The sequence below is a fragment of the Arctopsyche grandis genome, chromosome 2, assembly GCF_051622035.1.
Source record: "Arctopsyche grandis isolate Sample6627 chromosome 2, ASM5162203v2, whole genome shotgun sequence".
Taxonomy (NCBI): Eukaryota; Metazoa; Arthropoda; class Insecta; order Trichoptera; family Hydropsychidae; genus Arctopsyche; species Arctopsyche grandis.
This window is the reverse complement of record NC_135356.1, coordinates 33462269-33484324: the sequence shown is the minus strand read 5'-3', so window position 1 is coordinate 33484324 and position 22056 is coordinate 33462269. Positions and strand designations below refer to the sequence as shown.

Sequence of the window (22056 nt, the reverse complement as noted above, 5' to 3'; positions counted from 1 at the left end):
CCCAGCGTTACTCGAGACAGCCGTCCCTGTCTGCCGTGTATACACATATGTATGTAGTTTTAATAATGAATATTTGTCTACAAGACTAATTTCAAGACTCAGAACCTTTCTTGTCATCGCATACATGTTTTGTATAGTCGTGGATTTAAAAATTGAATTAGTCATCAAAATACCAAAAATGAGATAAGAAATTTAGAGTAGGTACTCCAATTATTTTTACCTACATATGCACTCGAGTAGTTGTGATGTCAGATAAAAGCTTGATCACGTGAAGACCGATGATTTCAATGTGTATATTTCAAAAAGCTGGACGGATATTCGAGTCTTACGACCGCGCACCACTCTCTCGAGTTTGGATGCCCATGCTGTTCTTCAGAGAATTGTCGTTGAATCCCTTCAAATCATTTCAATCGTCATTGAAATCATCCGTTCCAGTGGCCGGGGCTTGGCAATCGAAGGAAACACACGAACGAGTACGTTGACTGACTTGGAATAGGGCTGGTTTGGAAAGCCAACTTTTTGAGGTTAAAATATCCAACGGCGAAGAATCGAAGAAGTTGGCAACACTCATTCGTAGTTTGACATTTGACCAGCTTTACTCTCATCTTGTAAAATGAACCAAAGCACGTGAACAAATAATAAATGATAAAGTAAATAAAAGAAACATTTAAAAAAATTATTGATATTAATATTTATGAAATTTCTAAGAAGATGCAGGTTGAGCGTTGTTTAAAATTAATCTTCAAACTACGAATGAGGATGTGTGCATGAGTAGTGCAGCATCATGCAAATGCAGCACAATGCAAAAACTAAACTTTGTAATTATAAACTATGACATTTTGTTTCAGAAAGTACTGTCCGATGGTCCAAAAGACATGATTCATGTCTTTATAAAATAATACATCTTAGTAATAATACATTTTATTCGAATTTCCACGAATTTTTTCTTGTTAATGTAGGTATGATTTAAATTTTTAAGAGCTACTTATTTACTACTTACTTTACTAATTATAAACTATGACATTTTATTTCAGAAAGTACTGCCCCATTGTTCTGGAAATAATGAAATGGATGCAGGAAAAACATAACTTAATATAAAAATACACAAAATATCTATATAGATACATATATTGAAATGGTGATCATTGTTTATTTTATTTAGGTATATTTCTTTCTTGAAAGTGTTAATGTATGTAGATATAGAGCATAATAGGATTATAGGATAAAATATGAAATCTCCATTTACAATATCTTAAGAGTGTTAATATAATATTTTTTTATTATTGCTTACTTAAAAATTAAAGGATAACAGGCAAAATTACATGTGTACCTATTTTATTTTCATTAAAGCTTTCATGAAATATTATAATTTTTCTTAAAAAATAAATATAAAATAAAAATAACGGTATTTTGTTTATTTTTTAAAATGTGTCATTACCTTAACATACCACTTGGTAGCTTTTCAAAATAACTTCAGAGTTGTTAACAACAGCTCATATAGCAGGTAGTCTGTCAGTGTTAGTTTAATAATGAATTTAATAGAAACTCAAATTTAATAAAGTGATGGTTAGACATAAGCATTTTCAAATACCTAGGTGTCTACTCTCTATCTCTATTCTACAAAGTAGTTTTTCATCATTTCATCATGGTAAAAGTCGGAATTCTCAACAGGGAGGACCCTCTAGACTCGGTGGACCCGTTCCTTCCTGACATTGGTTGCTCTTTGCGAGTACTCTAGTATTTTCGTTCCCTAAATTAACTCGACTTTTGCCTGATGAAATACTCTGACATATACTGCCTCGTTCGCAGTATACGTCGGAGACTCTTGGGCAGCGTACGGAAATATTCCGAATTCTTGTAAAAGTGGTTATAATTTCGTGGATCCACATGATAGTGAAATACATACACAAAATGTAGAAAATATGTGGATGCGTGTGAAAAGAAAGATGAAGCGTCAATTTGGCACAACGCGTGCCCGTTTTGATTCATATTTAGATGAATTTGTATTGAACCACAAATGAATGCGTGTATGTACATATATTCCATTCGCAATACGTGGAATTTTTCCGTACACTGCCCAACCGTCCGAAATTATATGCGAACCAGGCAGTATACATATGTCGGAGTATTTCATCAGGTAAAAGTCGAGTTAATTCAGGGCACGGCAATACTATGTAGAGTACTCGCAAAGAGCAGCTAATCAAAGGAAGCGCTGGTCGACAAAGCCTCTAATTTTACTGGTTATCTCGTCGTTATTTACTAAGCTACAATATACAACATGTATATTAACACTGTGATATTTCAAATAGCTTTTTCATAAACCTTTAGTGATCTATATATATATATATATATATATATATATATATACATTAATATTATAAATTTAATTATTTTGTTTCTTTTTCTGTTATATTTTTGACCATTCTAGCGCATTGGGAATTCCTGTATTGTCTGTACATTAAATAAATAATAAATAAATAAAAACAAAATGTAGTGATCGCTAGATCAGTAACTAATTTATTAGAATATATCTATCTACATACATATGTACCAACCACTTAAGTGGTATTATTTTATAAAGACATACATTATTATGTTAAATTAATGTTTTTAACATCAACAAAAAATATATATACCTGAACTTTACAACGATCATTAAACAAAAATATACATATATCCATTATACATTTGTTTTTACTAATAATAATACATGTATTTACTAATCTAACAGCAGTAAGTGAGATGTATTATTTTAAGAAGACATAAATTTGGTTTATCCTTAATTTTTTTATCATTAACAAAAAATATATAGATATACCCAGTGGCGGCTCGTGGATAAGATATCTGGGGGTGCTGCGGTTGATTAAAAATAAAAAAAATGTTTATTTGGATTATATTTTACTATTAACATCAAAATGATCAGAATTAAACATTATATGTATTTTATTTCATTTAAAAATTGATTCTTCTGTCTTTTTTCCTTGAAAAAAGGTCTATCACCTTTTCGTTAAATTTTTCACTGTTCATAATCATTTTTTTTTCAATTGACAGCATAGACAAAGCCGTCAATCTTTCTTGAACTATTGTGTTTCTTATATACATATGTATGTCTTTATTCTATTTATTGATGAAAAACACCGTTCTTGGCTCAGATGTAGTTAAAGTTGTAAGCAGAATTTGAATAAGTTTTGTTATTTCCACACGAACTTTGGATAAATTGATTGCAAAAATAAGTTTTAAAAATATTAATAAATCATTAATACTATGCATTTCTTTCCTTGATTAAAACACTTCTAATTCAGTTTGAAGTTTTTCTTTATCTAGCATTGGATATGATTCAACGGTTAGTAGTAGATCTTCCATTGGCATTTTCTTACAGTACTTTTAAAAAATTTCTTTATTTAATAATATCACAGCTTTTCATTCATTAGAAAAAGCATATCTTGCTTTTATATCCTTAATAATAACATCGCACATATTTTTGAATTCTATAATATGTGCGATAATATATGCATATAATATATGCATCACATATTTTTGGTCTCAATTCGCTATAAGAATCTCGTATTTGTAGAATGACATTAGTAAAACTTTTTAAGTTTTCTTTAATTGAAAATGCATCGATATTACTAGATTGCATCTGGTTATAAATAATTTCTACATGCGGCATTAACTTGTGAAAAAGTTCTGAATAAAATAAAAAAATGTATTCAGTAAATTGGAAGAATCTGTTATTGTTTCATCAGTATTTTCGGAAGAATATTTAACCCTTTGACTGCTACAACAACGATAAATCGTTGTTTTGAAATCGGCGAAGATTGCTACGACGATCGTTGTTGTCGTCATTTATTGTCGTATTTCAATACTTTCTTTGAGCCACCAGCGCATCAGTGGCACGAAACATTTTTTTTGTATACGTATTTATATTTATTTTACAATCGAGCTTTATAAACATTTATCAATTTTTTAAATAAAAGCTCTTCAATTTCGGGTTCCTCATCAAAGTAAATTTCGGGTTCGTTGTCAATGTCATATAAGGAGTTATTACTTGGGAATTGATTATTGTCGATAAATTCATTTTCAGAATCAGTAGAGCTGCTGATTTGTCGAGTTCCTCAGCGAGGAGCTATTATTTCGCTTTCATCACTTTCACTGTCCGATATCATTTTGCAGAGTTAAAATAAATGGCAAAAAACAATAGAAATCCGCTTTCAATTATATAGGTCACGAGACGTCACGAATTCATGCAATCAATCGAATGCAACTGAAATGCATACAAAATGTTTATGATACATGTTGAAAAATTATTTGATTATTAGAAACTTCACATCCTTGTGTGTCTCGCTCACACGTACACAATTAAAACCAAGAAAGAAAGAGAGAAAGACCGCTACCTGTTTCGAATATATCGCATGTTGTTAGGATACATCGATGTCTAAAAATAGATTATTGAAAAAAATAAAGCGTCGGAAAATAATCGTCAAAACTTATTTAGTGTATATATGTAGGTATCTCTTTCGCACGCACGCATGTAAAAGCAAGAAAGAAAGAGAGAGCACGAGTCCACAACTGCTTCTAAAAATGTATATAAAGTATTATAAAAATTACGAGCGTTCGGCGAAGTAAGTATGTAAAAAAAAATATTATATATTTTTTTTTTCAAAATAATTACAAATGTTAACATTTTTCGCTTGGACATTGAAAAACCTCGTAGCAGCCAAAGGGTTAAGTTCTTGAAAACATTGGCTCAGCTTCTCTTGATTTTGATACCATCTTAAATACTTAAAGTGACGTGTGGAAGGAAGTGTAGAAACGTAGAAAGTGTAAGAGGTGTAGAAGGAAAGGCAAAAGGTTCAGAAGAAATGACGAAAAGTGAGGAGCGTGTCGAGCGCGCGGCGCAACAAGAAATGTGTATACTGTTGGGAGTGCAGTACGGACCAAGCTTCTAGCTGCCCCCGCGCCCCTCCTTCGCCCACTCGGCATATTCTATCGAAAACCGTACTGCACAAAATCATAAACGATGCCTCACTGTCTGATATTATTACCACGATGTATGATCATTATTGGGTGTATCGGTGTGCGGGCGAGCTTAATACACGCTTAAATAATATTGATATTTTCATATAATATACATACATTTATGTATATAATAATATTAAATTTTTCTCAAATTCTTTGGGGGTGCTGCAGTACCGCAGTGCGTATGGACGAGCCGCCACTGGATATACCTGATCTTTACAATGATCCCTAAATAAGAATATAAATATATCTATTATACATTGTATGGATGTACTAATCTAACAGCAGTAAGTGAGATGTATTATTTTATGGAGACATAAATTTTGTGTATACTTATACATATTTAGTTAATTTTTTTACCATTCACACAAAATATATATACATATACCTAAACTTTACAGTAATATGTTACAATGATAAACTTTACTAAATAATATATGCATATATACTATACATATCTATTTATTTATTTATTTATTTATTTATTTTAATATACAAGTATACCACAGAGTCTTTACAGGTCACCCCAATATGACACTGTGGCCAGACAATACATAAAAGATCAAATACATAAGAAAAAATAAAACAACAATAATAGAAAAACAAATAAAATAAAACATTTAAAAAATTGTACATAAAAATTAAAAATTGAAAAATTGAGAATTAATAAATTGAAAAATCAAAAATGAAAATAATACACAAAAAAAAAACACATATATAAATAGTTTAAATTGAATTAAAAGTAAAAAACAGTAAAAATACGGATAGATTATCCGGTGAAATATTGAAAATATCAATGTGATTGCTGACCAAATTCAAGCAGCGTAAGACTCGAGCGATTGGTGAAAAAGCAAGAACATTAGTTCTTGCTTTAATAGTTTGGAACAATGGACGCAATCGATAATCAATGAGGCGAGATGGAACCCAAAATTTCATTTCTTCCAATATAGTTGGGTTGTAAATATCACCTCTTAATAATTTGAAGAAATGACACACAAGATGCATATCCCGCCGATGAGATAGGGAAGTATAGCCAACAGAACCTTGCACAAAAGCACTAGGAAACAGTTGAGGGTAGTATCCAAACTCCCTCATATATAGATAGCGGAGGAACTTCCTTTGAACTCTTTCAATTTTTAGAGAGTGAGTTAATTCACTGGGACTCCATATAATGGCATCAGATTCCAAAATGCTTCGGACCAATGCGTTATAAAGAAGACGCAAAACTCTTAAATTATTGAAATTGTGAGCATTACGTAAAACGAAACCCAGCATCTTTGAAGCTTTATTGCACATATTGGAAATATGGATACCAAACTTCCATCTGCTCTCAAACGTAACGCCAAGGTCTTTTTTGGATAATGTTCTACACAGTGGAGTTCCACCAAGATTATACTGATATAAGGTGGGGTTAGAAGACCGAGAAAAAGACATAATATTGCATTTACTAACGCTAAGAGGTAAATGATTATTAGTCGCCCAGCACCATAAAGAGTTCAAATTACTCTGAAGGACCTCACAGTCAGAAACACTATCAATTTTCATGAATAACTTGAGGTCATCAGCATATAGTAAAAAATTTGAATCTGAAAGTACCGAGCCAATATCATTCACATATATTAGAAACAGTAAAGGTCCCAAATTAGAGCCTTGGGGCACGCCAGAAGATGTGAGGTATACATCAGAGAAATGGCCATCAAAACAAACAAACTGACGACGATTACTTAAATAAGAAGTAAAAAAATCAGTAAGATTATCCGATAGACCAAAATTGGCCAATTTCTTAATAAGTATTGAATGATCAACCTTATCAAAAGCTTTAGCAAAATCGGTATAGATCACATCAACTTGATGCCCTGCATCTAGCGATTTAGTAATGAAGTTTGTGAAAGACAAAAGATTAGTAGTCGTAGAGCGTGCTGAACGAAAACCATGCTGTTGGTCTATGATAAACCGACTGCAATGGTTATAAAGTAATCTCTGCAAAATTATTTCGAATAATTTGGCTGGAGCCGAAACAATGGCTATTAATCTAACAACAGTAAGAGAGATGTATTATTTTATGAAGACATACATTCTAAAACATAAAACAAGAAAAAAAAAAATAAACAAGATAATGTTATACTACATACATATGTAATCAGTAGCCATTAGGCGATGTAGTATATATGATATGAATAGTATGTAGGAATTGAAAAATAAACTCGAACCTACATTAAAATTAGAAAGAAAAAGTAGGTATATGCAAAAAATTATCAGTAATTATAAGTAGCTTCTGAAAGAAAAAAATCATTGTTTGTAATTACATATTTAAGTCCTCGCATTATGTACATACATTTTAACGTATTCTACATATCTATGTATATCTTACTTGCTATGGGCATCATCGCCAGTCGCTCCACAAATGGGACAGACATATCTCCTCAGTATTGGACATGTTAACTTGCCCGTAGGTGAACTCAGATCGTGTGTATTATAGATGACATTAGCCTCGCCGTTGCTGTAGCAGTAGCCGCAGTACATCAGCGCTTTCAAAGGTTTGCTTTGCTGGGCCTGATGTTTATAAAAATCGGATTACAAATGCTCCGATTACAGATTCAACAGTGGATAACTATTCAGACTAAATGTATTTTATAACATTATTAACTAGGTAAACGGTCAACTTAAAAGTCGCTTTCAAGGAATGCAGTTATTGAAAAACTATTTCAATTTTCTTGAACCTCGGAATATTATGAATTCATCATAATTAAAATATTTCAGAAAATTGTTTAATATTAAGGAAAAAATATCCAGAAGTTTTCTCAGATCAATTTAATGAATAGTTCATTCAAGTAATTTCATTATTGAAAAACGATTTCACTGAAAACTTGACCATAAAACAATTTTCATAATTACTTATTACAAAATACAGTTGTTTGGAAAGTGAATTTTGGCGAGTATTGAAAGATCTTTCAGTAAATTAAAAATGATTAAAAACAACGGACAATCGAGACAAAATAGTCTTGCATTGTTGGCCATTGAACATAAATAAGCGGCAAAATTAGAAGTTAAAAATTTAATTAGTGATTATGAAAGCAAGAAAGAAAGATTTAAATTGGTGAGATTATTTCTAAAATATTTTAATATTTTCTCTATTATATGAATATTTATTATGTAAAATATATACATAAACTGATTTTATTTCGAATTAAAAAAAATATATCAAGGGGCCCTTGCGTAATATTTGCATCAGGGCCCAAAATTTCTACCTACACCACTGGTCGCCTCTATATGTATGCAGTTTTAATAATGAATATTTGTCTACACGATTAATTTCGGGACCCCAAAAGTGGGGTCCATTTTAGTTAAAATTGGTAAGTCTCCGCTCTGGTAAGTAAAAATGTGATTCTTGCTCAGGTTACTCTCGAATTGTAAAGCTTTCGCCCCATTGCACAAGGGTGTGTTGGTGCGTTTGAAGCCACCCTTCGCCATGTTGTTTGAACCATTTTTGTGAGCTCTCTTTATCTCCTTTTTCATCCCCGTGATCAATCTAGTATGCGCGTATATTGTACTAAAATACAATGTATTTGTATTATGTATGTAATTAATATAATAATTTATAAGAACATAATAAGGATATTTAATGTACTCATTGAGACTTTTGTGGATACGACAAGTGTGGAAATGGAGCTATGTAGAATGTTTGAACACGAAACATGATTAGGCTGTGAAAGGAAATGGCCGACATTTAGTTGCACGAGGTTCGGACCAAAAGCGACCGCTGTCAGTCTGCGGCCGGCCGTCGGACGAGATCGACGTGTTCTTCCGTGTTCTTCCGTGTCTTGCGAACGAGATCCAACCCACGTCTTCTGTGACTGCAAACTTTACGCCTACTTCAGATCATTACTGGTGCGTATTTTAATATTCTCTTGGTATTTAAAAATCAAAGGACAGTATTTAATTATAATAGTACTAGCTGTATTACCCGGCTTCGCTCAGTATTTATAATATAAACCGCTTAAACATGACTAAGCTAATAGTAAACATTTAATTAAAAAAAAAAAATTTAAAGAAAATTTGAAAAATTTAAAAAATAAATAAAAAAAAAAATCAAAAAAATAAAAAAAATTCAAAAAAAATCAAATTTTATTTTTTGCCTTTTAGGGCTTCGCCCTCGGCGCCCCCCTGAGCCTTTGTCTTCTAGGACTTCGCCCCTCCACGCCCCCATGAGCAATTGCCGTTTAGGGCTTCGCCCCCCTTAGCTGATGCCTCCGCGCCCCCATGATTAAATGCCGTGTAGGGCTTCGCCCCCATGATCAGTTGCCTTTTAGGGCTTCGCCCCTCCGCGCCCCCATGATTAAATGCCCTCTAGGGCTTCGCCCCCCTTAGTTAATGCCTTTTAGGGCTTCGCCCCACCGCGCCCCGATGATTAAATGCCGTCTAGGGCTTCGCCCCCATGATTAATTGCCATCTAGGGCTACGCCCCCCTTAGTTAATGCCTTTTAGGGCTTCGCCCCTCCGCGCTCCAATGATAAATTGTCGTCTAAGGCTTCGCCCCCCTTAGTTAATGTCGTCTAGGGCTTCGCCCCCATGATCAGTTGCCATTTAGGGCTTCGCCCCATAAGGCTGCGCCCCCTTCGGGGCCCCATGGGGCTGCACCCCATAAGGTTGCCCCCCATAAGGCTGCGCCCGATAAGGCTGCGCCCCATAAAGCTGCGCCCCCCTGCGCCCCCTTCGGGGCCCCATGCGGCTGAGCTTCATAAGGCGGCGCCCCATGAGGCTGCGCCCCTAAGGCTGCGCCCCATAAGGCTGCGCCCCATAAGGCTGCGCCCCATAAGGCTGCGCCCCATAAGGCTGCGCCCCAAAAGACTGCGCCCCATAAGGCTGCGCCCCAAAAGACTGCGCCCCATAAGGCTGCGCTCGATAAGGCTGCGCCCCATAAAGCTGCGCCCCCTTTGGGGCCCCATGGGGGTGCGCCACCTTCGGGGCCCCATAAGGCTGCGGCCCCTTCGGGGCCCCACGGGGCTGCGCTCCATGACACTACTCGCCTTGCGCACCCGCGGGAGTGAATCCATTGAATCGAAAAAAACAAATCGGCGCCTATAGATCGAAAAAAAAAAATCGAATCACGTGTTCGATGACGTCACCGATCTACGGACGACGAAGGATACTTACATACATATATACAAAGTCTCTTTCCAAATTATATATTAGACTAGCTGTATTACCCGGCTTCGCTCAGTGTTTATAATATAAACCGCTTAAACATGACTAAGCTAATTTAATTAAAAAAAAAAAAAAATTTAAAAATATAAAAAAAAAAATAAAAAAAAAAATAAAAAAAAAAAAAATAAAAAAAAAAATAAAAAAAAAATAAAAAAAAATAAAAAAAAAAAAAAAAAATCAAAAAATATTTTTTAAAAAAATAAAAAAAAATCAAATTTTTTTTTTTTGCCTTCTAGGGCTTTGGCCTCGGCACCCCCCTGAGCCTTTGCCTTCTAGGGCTTCGCCCCTCCACGCCCCATGAGCAATTGCCGTTTAGGGCTTCGCCCCCATGATCAGTTGCCTTTTAGGGCTTCGCCCCTCCGCGCCCCCATGATTCAAAGCCGTTTAGGGCTTCGCCCCCCTTAGTTAATGCCTTTTAGGGCTTCGCCCCTCCGCGCCCCCACGATTAAATGCCGTCTAAGGCTTCGCCCCCATGATCAGTTGCCTTTTAGGGCTTCGCCCCTCCGCGCCCCCATGATTAATTGCCGTCTAGGGCTTCGCCCCCCTTAGTTAATGCCTATTAGGGCTTGCGCCCCATGAGGCTGGGCCCCCCGGGGCCCCACGGGGCTGCGCCCCTTGTGGCGCCCCCTTTTGAGCCCCATGAGGCTGGGCCCCCCCGGGGCCCCACGGGGCTGCGTCCCTTGTGGCGCCCCCTTTTGAGCCCCATGGGGCTGCGCCCCATGAGGCTGGGCCCCACGGGGCTGCGCCCCTTGTGGCGCCCCCTTTTGAGCCCCATGAGGCTGGGCCCCCCCGGGGCCCCACGGGGCTGCGCCCCTCGTGGCGCCCCCTTTTGAGCCCCATGGGGCTGCGCCCCATGAGGCTGGGCCCCACGGGGCTGCGCCCCTTGTGGCGCCCCCTTTTGAGCCCCATGGGGCTGCGCCCCATGAGGCTGGGGCCCCACGGGGCTGCGCCCCTTGTGGCGCCCCTGGCGGGGCCCCATGAAGCTACTCGCCTTGCGCCCCCGCGGGGGTGAATCCATTGAAACGAAAAAAACAAATCTGCGCCCATGGATCGAAAAAAAAAAAAAATCGAATCGCGTGTTCGATGACGTCACCGATCTACGGACGACGAAGACGACGACGAAGACGACGACGACGACGACCAAGGATACATACAAAGTCTCTTTCCAAATTATAGATTAGACTAGCTGTATTACCCGGCTTCGCTCAGTGTTTATAATATAAACCGCTTAAACATGACTAAGCTAATTTAATTAAAAAAAAAAAAAAAAAAAAAAATTTAAAAAAAAAAAAAAAAAAAATAAAAAAAAAAATAAAAAAAAAAATAAAAAAAAAATCAAAAAAAAAATTTAAAAAAATCAAAAAAAAAAAATCAATTTTTTTTTTTGCCTTCTAGGGCTTCGCCCTCGGCACCCCCCTGAGCCTTTGCCTTCTAGGGCTTCGCCCCTCCACGCCCCATGAGCAATTGCCGTTTAGGGCTTCGCCCCCATGATCAGTTGCCTTTTAGGGCTTCGCCCCTCCGCGCCCCCATGATTCAAAGCCGTCTAGGGCTTCGCCCCCCTTAGTTAATGCCTTTTAGGGCTTCGCCCCCCGCGCCCCCAAGATTAATTGCCGTTTCGGGCTTCGCCCCCCTTAGTTAATGCCTTTTAGGGCTTCGCCCCTCCGCACCCCCATGATTAAATGCCGTCTAGGGCTTCGCCCCCCCTAGTTAATGCCTTTTAGGGCTTCGCCCCCCGCGCCCCCAAGATTAATTGCCGTTTAGGGCTTCGCCCCCCTTAGTTAATGCCTTTTAGGGCTTCGCCCCTCCGCGCCCCCATGATTAAATGCCGTCTAAGGCTTCGCCCCCATGATCAGTTGCCTTTTAGGGCTTCGCCCCTCCTCGCCCCCATGATTAATTGCCGTCTAGGGCTTCGCCCCCCTTAGTTAATGCCTATTAGGGCTTGCGCCCCATGAGGCTGGGCCCCCCGGGCCCCCTTCGGGGCCCCACGGGGCTGCGCCCCTTGTGGCGCCCCCTTTTGAGCCCCATGGGGCTGCGCCCCATGAGACTGGGCCCCATGAGACTGGGCCCCCCGGGCCCCCATTCGGGGCCCCACGGGGCTGCGCCCCTTGTGGCGCCCCCTTTTGAGCCCCATGTGGCGCCCCCTTTTGAGCCCCATGGGGCTGCGCCCCATGAGGCTGGGCCCCCCCGGGGCCCCACGGGGCTGCGCCCCTTGTGGCGCCCCCTTTTGAGCCCCATGGGGCTGCGCCCCATGAGGCTGGGCCCCCCGGGCCCCCTTCGGGGCCCCACGGGGCCCCACGGGGCTGCGTCCCTTGTGGCGCCCCCTTTTGAGCCCCATGGGGCTGCGCCCCATGAGGCTGGGCCCCCCGGGCCCCCTTCGGGGCCCCACGGGGCTGCGCCCCTTGTGGCGCCCCCTTTTGAGCCCCATGGGGCTGCGCCCCATGAGGCTGAGCCCCCCCGGGGCCCCACGGGGCTGCGCCCCTCGTGGCGCCCCCTTTTGAGCCCCATGGGGCTGCGCCCCATGAGGCTGGGCCCCCCGGGCCCCCTTCGGGGCCCCACGGGGCCCCACGGGGCTGCGCCCCATGAGGCTGGGCCCCCCCGGGGCCCCACGGGGCTGCGCCCCTTGTGGCGCCCCCTTTTGAGCCCCATGGGGCTGCGCCCCATGAGGCTGGGCCCCCCGGGCCCCCTTCGGGGCCCCACGGGGCCCCACGGGGCTGCGTCCCTTGTGGCGCCCCCTTTTGAGCCCCATGGGGCTGCGCCCCATGAGGCTGGGCCCCCCGGGCCCCCTTCGGGGCCCCACGGGGCTGCGCCCCTTGTGGCGCCCCCTTTTGAGCCCCATGGGGCTGCGCCCCATGAGGCTGAGCCCCCCCGGGGCCCCACGGGGCTGCGCCCCTCGTGGCGCCCCCTTTTGAGCCCCATGGGGCTGCGCCCCATGAGGCTGGGCCCCCCGGGCCCCCTTCGGGGCCCCACGGGGCCCCACGGGGCTGCGCCCCTTGTGGCGCCCCCTTTTGAGCCCCATGGGGCTGCGCCCCATGAGGCTGGGGCCCCACGGGGCTGCGCCCCTTGTGGCGCCCCTGGCGGGGCCCCATGAAGCTACTCGCCTTGCGCCCCCGCGGGGGTGAATCCATTGAATCGAAAAAAACAAATCGGCGCCCATGGATCGAAAAAAAAAAAATCGAATCACGTGTTCGATGACGTCACCGATCTACGGACGACGACGACGAAGACGACGATGACGAAGACGACGACGACGAAGACGACGACGACGACGACCAAGGATATTTACATACAAAGTCTCTTTCCAAATTATAGATTAGACTAGCTGTATTACCCGGCTTCGCTCAGTGTTTATAATATAAACCGCTTAAACATGACTAAGCTAATTTAATTAAAAAAAAAAAAAAAATTTAAAAATTTAAAAAAAAAATCAAAAAAAAAATAAAAAAAAAATCAAAAAAAAATTTAAAAAAATCAAAAAAAAAAATCAAATTTTTTTTTTTGCCTTCTAGGGCTTCGCCCTCGGCACCCCCCTGAGCCTTTGCCTTCTAGGGCTTCGCCCCTCCACGCCCCATGAGCAATTGCCGTTTAGGGCTTCGCCCCCATGATCAGTTGCCTTTTAGGGCTTCGCCCCTCCGCGCCCCCATGATTCAAAGCCGTCTAGGGCTTCGCCCCCCTTAGTTAATGCCTTTTAGGGCTTCGCCCCTCCGCACCCCCATGATTAAATGCCGTCTAGGGCTTCGCCCCCCCTAGTTAATGCCTTTTAGGGCTTCGCCCCCCGCGCCCCCAAGATTAATTGCCGTTTAGGGCTTCGCCCCCCTTAGTTAATGCCTTTTAGGGCTTCGCCCCTCCGCGCCCCCACGATTAAATGCCGTCTAAGGCTTCGCCCCCATGATCAGTTGCCTTTTAGGGCTTCGCCCCTCCGCGCCCCCATGATTAATTGCCGTCTAGGGCTTCGCCCCCCTTAGTTAATGCCTATTAGGGCTTGCGCCCCATGAGGCTGGGCCCCCCGGGCCCCCTTCGGGGCCCCACGGGGCTGCGCCCCTTGTGGCGCCCCCTTTTGAGCCCCATGGGGCTGCGCCCCATGAGGCTGGGCCCCCCGGGCCCCCATTCGGGGCCCCACGGGGCTGCGCCCCTTGTGGCGCACCCTTTTGAGCCCCATGGGGCTGCGCCCCATGAGGCTGGGCCCCACGGGGCTGCGCCCCATGTGGCGCCCCCTTTTGAGCCCCATGGGGCTGCGCCCCATGAGGCTGGGCCCCCCCGGGGCCCCACGGGGCTGCGCCCCTTGTGGCGCCCCCTTTTGAGCCCCATGGGCCCCCCGGGCCCCCTTCGGGGCCCCACGGGGCCCCACGTGGCTGCGCCCCTTGTGGCGCCCCCTTTTGAGCCCCATGGGGCTGCGCCCCATGAGGCTGGGCCCCCCGGGCCCCCCGGGCCCCCTTCGGGGCCCCACGGGGCTGCGCCCCTTGTGGCGCCCCTGGCGGGGCCCCATGAAGCTACTCGCCTTGCGCCCCCGCGGGGGTGAATCCATTGAAACGAATAAAACAAATCGGCACCCATGGATCGAAAAAAAAAAAATCGAATCACGTGTTCGATGACGTCACCGATCTACGGACGACGACGACGACGACGACGATGACCAAGGATACATACAAAGTCTCTTTCCAAATTATAGATTAGATTTATAATAAGTATATTATACAGTAAGTACCCAAGTGGTCAGTAGGGATTTTTCAAACAAATTTTAGTATGCAAGGCTGATGTAGGTACATATTATTACCATATGTATATCGACTTCGATTTTGATTTCGATTACTTTTCCAGTTCCACTTCCGGATTCTTTTTTCAGTTCGGGTTCCCGATTTTTACTTCAGTTTCGAATCCCGATTCATTCTTTAGTTCCGGTTCCCGAATCCCGATTTCTGTTTTAGTTCCGGATCCACATTCCTTTTTTATTTCCAGTTTCCGACTCCTTTTTCAGTTACAATTCCGATTCCCAATTCCTGTTTCAGTTCCGATTCCCAATTTCTGTTTCAGTTACGATTCTAATTAATTATTACCACACGTATTGTAACTTTATTTTAAATCGTGTATCAATTTGTTTCTGACACCACCCTTTGAAATTTCAACGGCCACAACACTAGTATAAAATAATAAGTTTTTTTTGAAGTATGGCTAGTATTATTTTTTAGTTGTGCTGGGCACATAAGGGGTGAAATTAGAAAGAACCTGTTCAAACGAATTATATTAATATTTTTGTTTCTACATATTACCTTGTATGTATATTCAGTGGTGTCTTAAGGGTTTCCATGGGTTTCCGGAAACCCATTGTTAAAATTTATAATTATAACTTTATTATATTTTAATTATAATATTATAATTTTTTTCAAAAATTATACATACATATTTTCTATTGTAGAATTATACAATTGAAAATTGTTTAGGACGGTTAGATTTTGGGCAAGGTCGCAGTTAAAGCTTCGTGTCTGTAATTAATTTGTCTGTCATTGATCTGTCAAGTAATTAATATAAGTCATAAATTATATATTATCTATATATGTGAAAATAATTAATTCAATAATTAATTTAAAATATTAAAATTTTCGAGTATCTTATAGAAGTATGTATATTTGCATTTTTTATGTTTCAAAAGTTTCTTCTATGAATATATGGTACGATTTTGTTTTTGAAACTTATTTTACTTTAGTTTTGAGATTTTAAAATTAGAAATCCAAATCGAAATCGCATTCGTCGATAAATTCCGTCGGTAGTTGTCCCACGAATTATCAGGCACTACATATGTTCCAGAGAAAACGAATCAAAATCCTTATTTTTATCTCATTTAGTAATACATCTAAATTTTTAACGATTATTTTGGGAAAAAAAACCACAGTGGAAAATATTAGAAAAATTATATGATGTCTCAATGGTTTTCAATTCATCAAAATTGGTATGAAGGTGCAGCAATATACATAGACATACCCAGTGGCGGACTGGCCATACAAGCGAACATGCCCGATGGCATGTGGGCCCAACTATCTGTTAGAAAATATGGGCCCTCAGTAAAATTAAATAACTTTTTATATTTCACGTATGTAAAAATTTATAGGTCTTTGGGACCTAAAGTTTGGGTATTTCAACAAAATAAATTTCTTACGATATACACAAACAACTAATACCTGCTTTAACAGCCCAAGGATCGGTTAACTTTTTTTATTAGGCTCGAAATGTAAGTTGCGTGGGCCCTTTTGTCGGGCCCATTTCCAACCTCAATATTATGTATATTCCAATACCTATGTAACAACTACCTACGGAAATAAAAATGGGTATAAACTAATTTTCGTGAATAATATAAACTGAATTGCTTAAAACAATTTCGATAGGAAGATTCATCATCAACCAGCGATTTAAATTTACTTCATACTTTCAAAATAACATTTGATTATGCTTCGACGATATATAATAGTAAGATAATTAATAATAATACACAATTTTAAACAGTTTCCGAATATAAAATCTATTCCTAATCTAGACACATCCATGTATATAGAAATATAGGATAGGGGCCCCCTCCCCAAAATCCCGATTTTCGATTAATATTAATTGAAAATATTATGCATTTTTTTCAGGGGCGTAATTTGGGGGGGCAAAGGGGGGCACTCGCCCCCCTAAATTAAGGAATCGTGTGAATTTAGAAAATATTATGAATTAATGATTAATGAGATACTATGGATCTATGAATGCTACGTTTATTTCTTATGTATGTTACTTTTGGGTAACTAATAAAATAATCGCTGCTATGTGTTTTGAAAAAAAAAGATTTTATTATTTCGAAACAAGTATATTTTGGTTTTTAAGTGGTATGCCTTGGGTAAAATTCTTTGAAATTGTTCATTCCATGGAGCGAATCGTTAGAAAGGTCCCCTTTACTTTATTTTGTCTCAAAAACAGATGTGTAACGTTTATTTTTCCGAAAGATCGTATATTTTTTGTTTTCAAGAAAGGTTTTAAATTAATATTTTACTGAATTGGTTCAATCACAAATGATTTTATTTCTCGAAATTTTATTTTATTTGCAGACGTCTATTCTCTCACAAAACAACGAATAAGATGAATTTAAACTTTATGAGTAACGAATTCGGTCCAAAAAAAGTTTTAGTTATTTCATAAAATTGCTTTTATTATATTTAATTAAGTATTAATTAGTTATTAATTATATAAAATTATATTTATTTTTTACCCTTGATTTTTAGCGTGATGGAAAGAAGAAAATTTTGTTATATGGGGGGGGGGGACAAATTTTTTTAACCCTGGTTGGGCCCCCTTTGACTCCTGGCATGCACTGATTTCAGTCCCAGTCCGCCACTGGACATACCTAGGGGTCGGACCGGAAGCGTGCCGTTCATTGTTAATTGTTCGCTGTGCTTTGTTCAATTTTATGAAGATTCAATTTTTTTGCTCTCTAGCTTTGTAAATAGACCCAAAACGTCCTGATTCCTGGAAAAAGCACGCTTCCGGTCCGTCCTTTAGACATACCTTCCACGAATAATGCATTGGAATCGTTTAGCTGAAATGAGGAAACCTTTCGGCAGGGGCTATCGCTCCCGAGTTTTTCAGAAATTACTTTACAGTCGACATGAAAATGGTCTCTAAATTGCGTGAGAACATTAAAAATATTTCAGATCTCAAAAACAATTCAACTAAGTGAGTGGACTGAAGGAGCAAATCAGGAGGACCGTTACAAGCATCGAAGATTGGCGGGAAAGCCATCACGAGGGAAGTTATAGACAACAATCACAATAGGAAACGGATTGCTTTGTAATAAAATAGATTTTATACTGAGCCAATATTATTTTATACTGTCCATTGTTATTTATACATATATTGCATTTAATAATATAGTACTGACCATTTTGAAAACTGATCTGTATACATATATACATACATACATATGTACTTACGCAGATTGATTAAGATACTGGCCATTTAATTTGTTGCCTTACATATGTTTATTGAATTGCACAAGATTTGTGCGACTTCCGAGTAGTTGAAATCAGCTTTGGCTTTGCGCTCAATTTCTACTTTCATTCCAGGTTTCGTTGTGTGAAGAAGATGAGCCGCAAATCCAATAAATGGGACTGTCCCATTCTCAACCAGGCTTCCTCAAAGTACCCGACAATCATGGCCTTCTTCAGGGATTTAATCGTTGACCTCCTTCCCGACCCTTCCGAGCCCAATGCCACCCCGGCTCCCAGACAATCCCCCACCCCCAGCCCCACCCTAATAACGCCAAAACGCAAGAGACCCCGCAAGAGTCTCCCCACCCCATACCCTACCTCCAACCTCAAGTCAGGAAAAAATCCAAAAAGGAGAATTCCAATTACGGTTGTGAGACTGGAAAAAGTGGAACCAGTGTGCAGCTCGTCAGTCGGGGCCGTCGAAACCTCGATTCATAATTTAGACATAATAAATAATGGAATGAAGCCAATTGTAGTCCTTCGCAGACTGGATTTATCCAGATACCGCACCCCCACCCCAACGTCCATGTGATGATATATGTACGTATGTGATGATTTTAAATCGGCCCAAACCTCTTAGTAATATATTTAATTACATTAGTTTAAGCCGGGATCATAATTTTGATTGAAACCACAATCATTGAAAACTCTTTGATTGAAATATTAATCATGAAATCCCACATATTTGTACATTTGTTGTTGAAATATTTTTTAAATTGTCTTTTTATTTTATTTATATTTTAGTACATTATTTTATTACTACAGTTTTATTAAATACATTTATTTTTTACAGCATAATACGATGCAGTATTTTCAAACGTGTCTAATGGTGCTTACGGACTAAACCAACGACGATTTTGGGCCAACGTTTTAACCAGCAGGATAAAACCAGTAGCGTACAAAATATCGAAAAAAAAATAAATTTAAAAATTGAAATAAAATATCAAAATTAATACTATTATTATTATATTAAAATTAAATTCAAATATCAAAATAAAATTATAATCAATATATTAAGTTTCGATTGATGTACCGACAACGCAACGGATTGCCGGCCATCGCTGGATCACCCATACTAATACATGATATATTCTCAGTGCATTACGTGGAAGTAAAAATAATAATTTTTTGATTTTTTTTCGATCTTAGTGCGTATCTTCGTAAGTCAAAACATCTTCGACAAACAAAAGTCGACGATTACCTGTATGTGATTGTTGATGATCTAATTTTAGGTCAATCTCGAAAATTTATTTAAATTGGGCATGTTCTGTTTTAACTTTCAATATTTTATTTTAATTTTAATATATTTATTATAATTTTGTCTACTATTACAAACAAAAGAAGACAGTTGGAACTGTGTATCCAAAAGGCTGCTCAAAAAAGCGTCTTAAAACTAGACTTGCACTCAAGACTAAATGAGACAAATCTATTCCTCCGAACATTGAGTAAACTATTCAATCCACCTGCGGCAGGTTCAAAATCTAATATTAATATTAAAGAATCAGTTTTGTTTTTTAGAAACCTGCCATTGTTTAATGTATTAACAGAGGCTCAATGTTTGGAAGGATATCAGCACTTTTTAGACAATTAACACGCCGAATATATCGCTATTATTGATGACAACAAAAATTAAATATGAAGAGTTTGGTTGTGCCGCTCTAAAATCTATTTGGTGTCCCGTTAATAGTGTGGATGCTGAATGGTATTTTAGTAAATACAATATAATTGTTACCGTTCGTTGCACGAATCTGAAAAAATAATCTGTAGAAATATGCTCCATTTTAAGTTTTAATCAATTTTAATTGGTATTATATTTTTATATTCATATTTTTTCTTTGTATTTTTATATTCATGTTTTTTTTATTGTAATTTTAATTTCAAAATATTTTTGAATTTTTCTAATATCTTTTAATGGTTGTGTTGTCTTTAAATTGTATATGTCCATAAATTTTGTTAAAATTCATCGAAATTTTTTATTATTTAAAATTAAACTCTTCATAAAAATAGATGCTAAATTGAACATTTTTAAGGCCCTAAACGCTAAAATGCAAAATGAAAATGCTAAAATTCACAAAAATAGATGCCCAAAATACCTACCGATAACCATCTATACATATTAAAATACTTAAAGAAAATTATTTACGAGTTAATAAGAATTAGTTTAGTTTATTGAACAAAAACGTGTAGTGATAAATTTAAAATATTCTCGATATTTTCAAGATTGTAATTAACGTTTTCTCGAGAAACAAGAATCTCGAATTTTCAAAATAAAATATTCTCGAAAAATGATAATCTCGAAATTTCACATTCAAATATTCTCGAGAAACGAGAATCAAAATTTCTCGAGATTTCTCGATCACAACCTCTAGGCGTGCTGTCAATTATGTTGAAATAAATGAATCCTTATTCATAATCATAAATTGAGATTTTGGTAAGGAAGCATAATGAGAAATTTATACTTACTCTACTGTGGATATTCTGCAATTTAATCATTTATTCTTCTACTTTTGGGTACATATTGTAAGAGATATAATTAAAAGAATCAGGATGAAAACAATACGATAGTGTTCTTTTTTTGTAAATTCAATTATATTTACATTTATAAAAGAAAAAATCATTTCTGAACAATTAACGGTGAAAATATAATGAAAAACATCAGACTACAAATAACACGACATTGTACTTTTTTTTTGACAAATTCAATTTTATTAACAAATATAAATGTAAAACATCAAGTAAAATTGGACACATAGGTACAAATGCGATCAAACTGACACCACATTTACAAAATATAAATTCAAAACCCATTACAAATAAAAGGTAAATTGCAAACGCTATTTTTACTTTAAATTAAATAGGTTACGCTCTTTTGCAAATTTTATTTTTATTTATTTAAATTAATCATGCACAATCGTCATCCAGATTGCTGCAAAGCAACTAGTGGACTACACAGATCAAGATATGTACAAAAATTATAAATAAAAACATGGTCATTATACATTTTTACAATTAACATATATGTAGATTGCCATCAAACCCATACCAAATAAATTTGCTTTATATTTTGAATAAAATCATACATGCTGTTTTTCAAATGGAATGAACTCTACCTCAAACATATAAATAAGAGATACACATACGTATATATTCATACATAAATACAACAAGAAAAATCATACACACCTATGTACGTGTAAATTTAATTAGTGGAAAATGTACATGTCGGTAAAGTTCCAGTTGCACACGAATACAACTTTTTACATACGTAGGTATATTTATTCACATCTATTACCCACAAAATCTACGTACAAATATAATATATTATATGTATATTATTATATAAAGAATTTGTTTGGTGAGTAGTTGGGAAATAAATATTGTGGTCAAGCGAAGGTTTTGGTACAACTGTTGTGTCACTATGACTCAGTATGACAAAAACTACATAAAAATATTACATATGTATATGATAATATAAGAGGCATGGCGACCGCAACTCCATCACTGGCTATGTTTAACTGATATTCTTTAATTTATTCAACATTAAATCTATGAATGTAGTGTAATTTAAAATTAAGTGAAAACTGTTTGGCAACAGTTCCATAACATTAAATAAATATTGTAACGAACGGATTTATGAGCGCTTGATGCAGAGGGCGTTATACGTCGTTATTCTTCCAAGAGTCGAGTTATGTAGAAACGTGGACTAGCCTTGGGATAGTTATATAGATATGTATATAGTCGGGGAGGTTCCTGACTGCAAGTCGTCTGCGTTGATAACAGCTTCCTCGGGCTCGGGAAGCTGGCTCTGCGGTCGTCTTCTCGT

The 22056-nt window shown here is 38.8% G+C and overlaps 1 protein-coding gene across 1 annotated transcript; it reads right to left on the bottom strand.

The window, feature by feature from the left end:
• Positions 1–2200: 2200 nt before the first annotated feature.
• Positions 2201–8490, bottom strand: LOC143922387 (uncharacterized). Its single transcript, XM_077445612.1, has 4 exons — positions 8341–8490; positions 7391–7572; positions 7094–7096; positions 2201–2264 (listed from the first exon to the last, which is right to left on the bottom strand). The coding sequence occupies exons 1-4, from the start codon at positions 8488–8490 to the stop codon at positions 2201–2203; spliced, it is 399 nt and encodes a 132-aa protein (XP_077301738.1).
• Positions 8491–22056: the final 13566 nt, after the last annotated feature.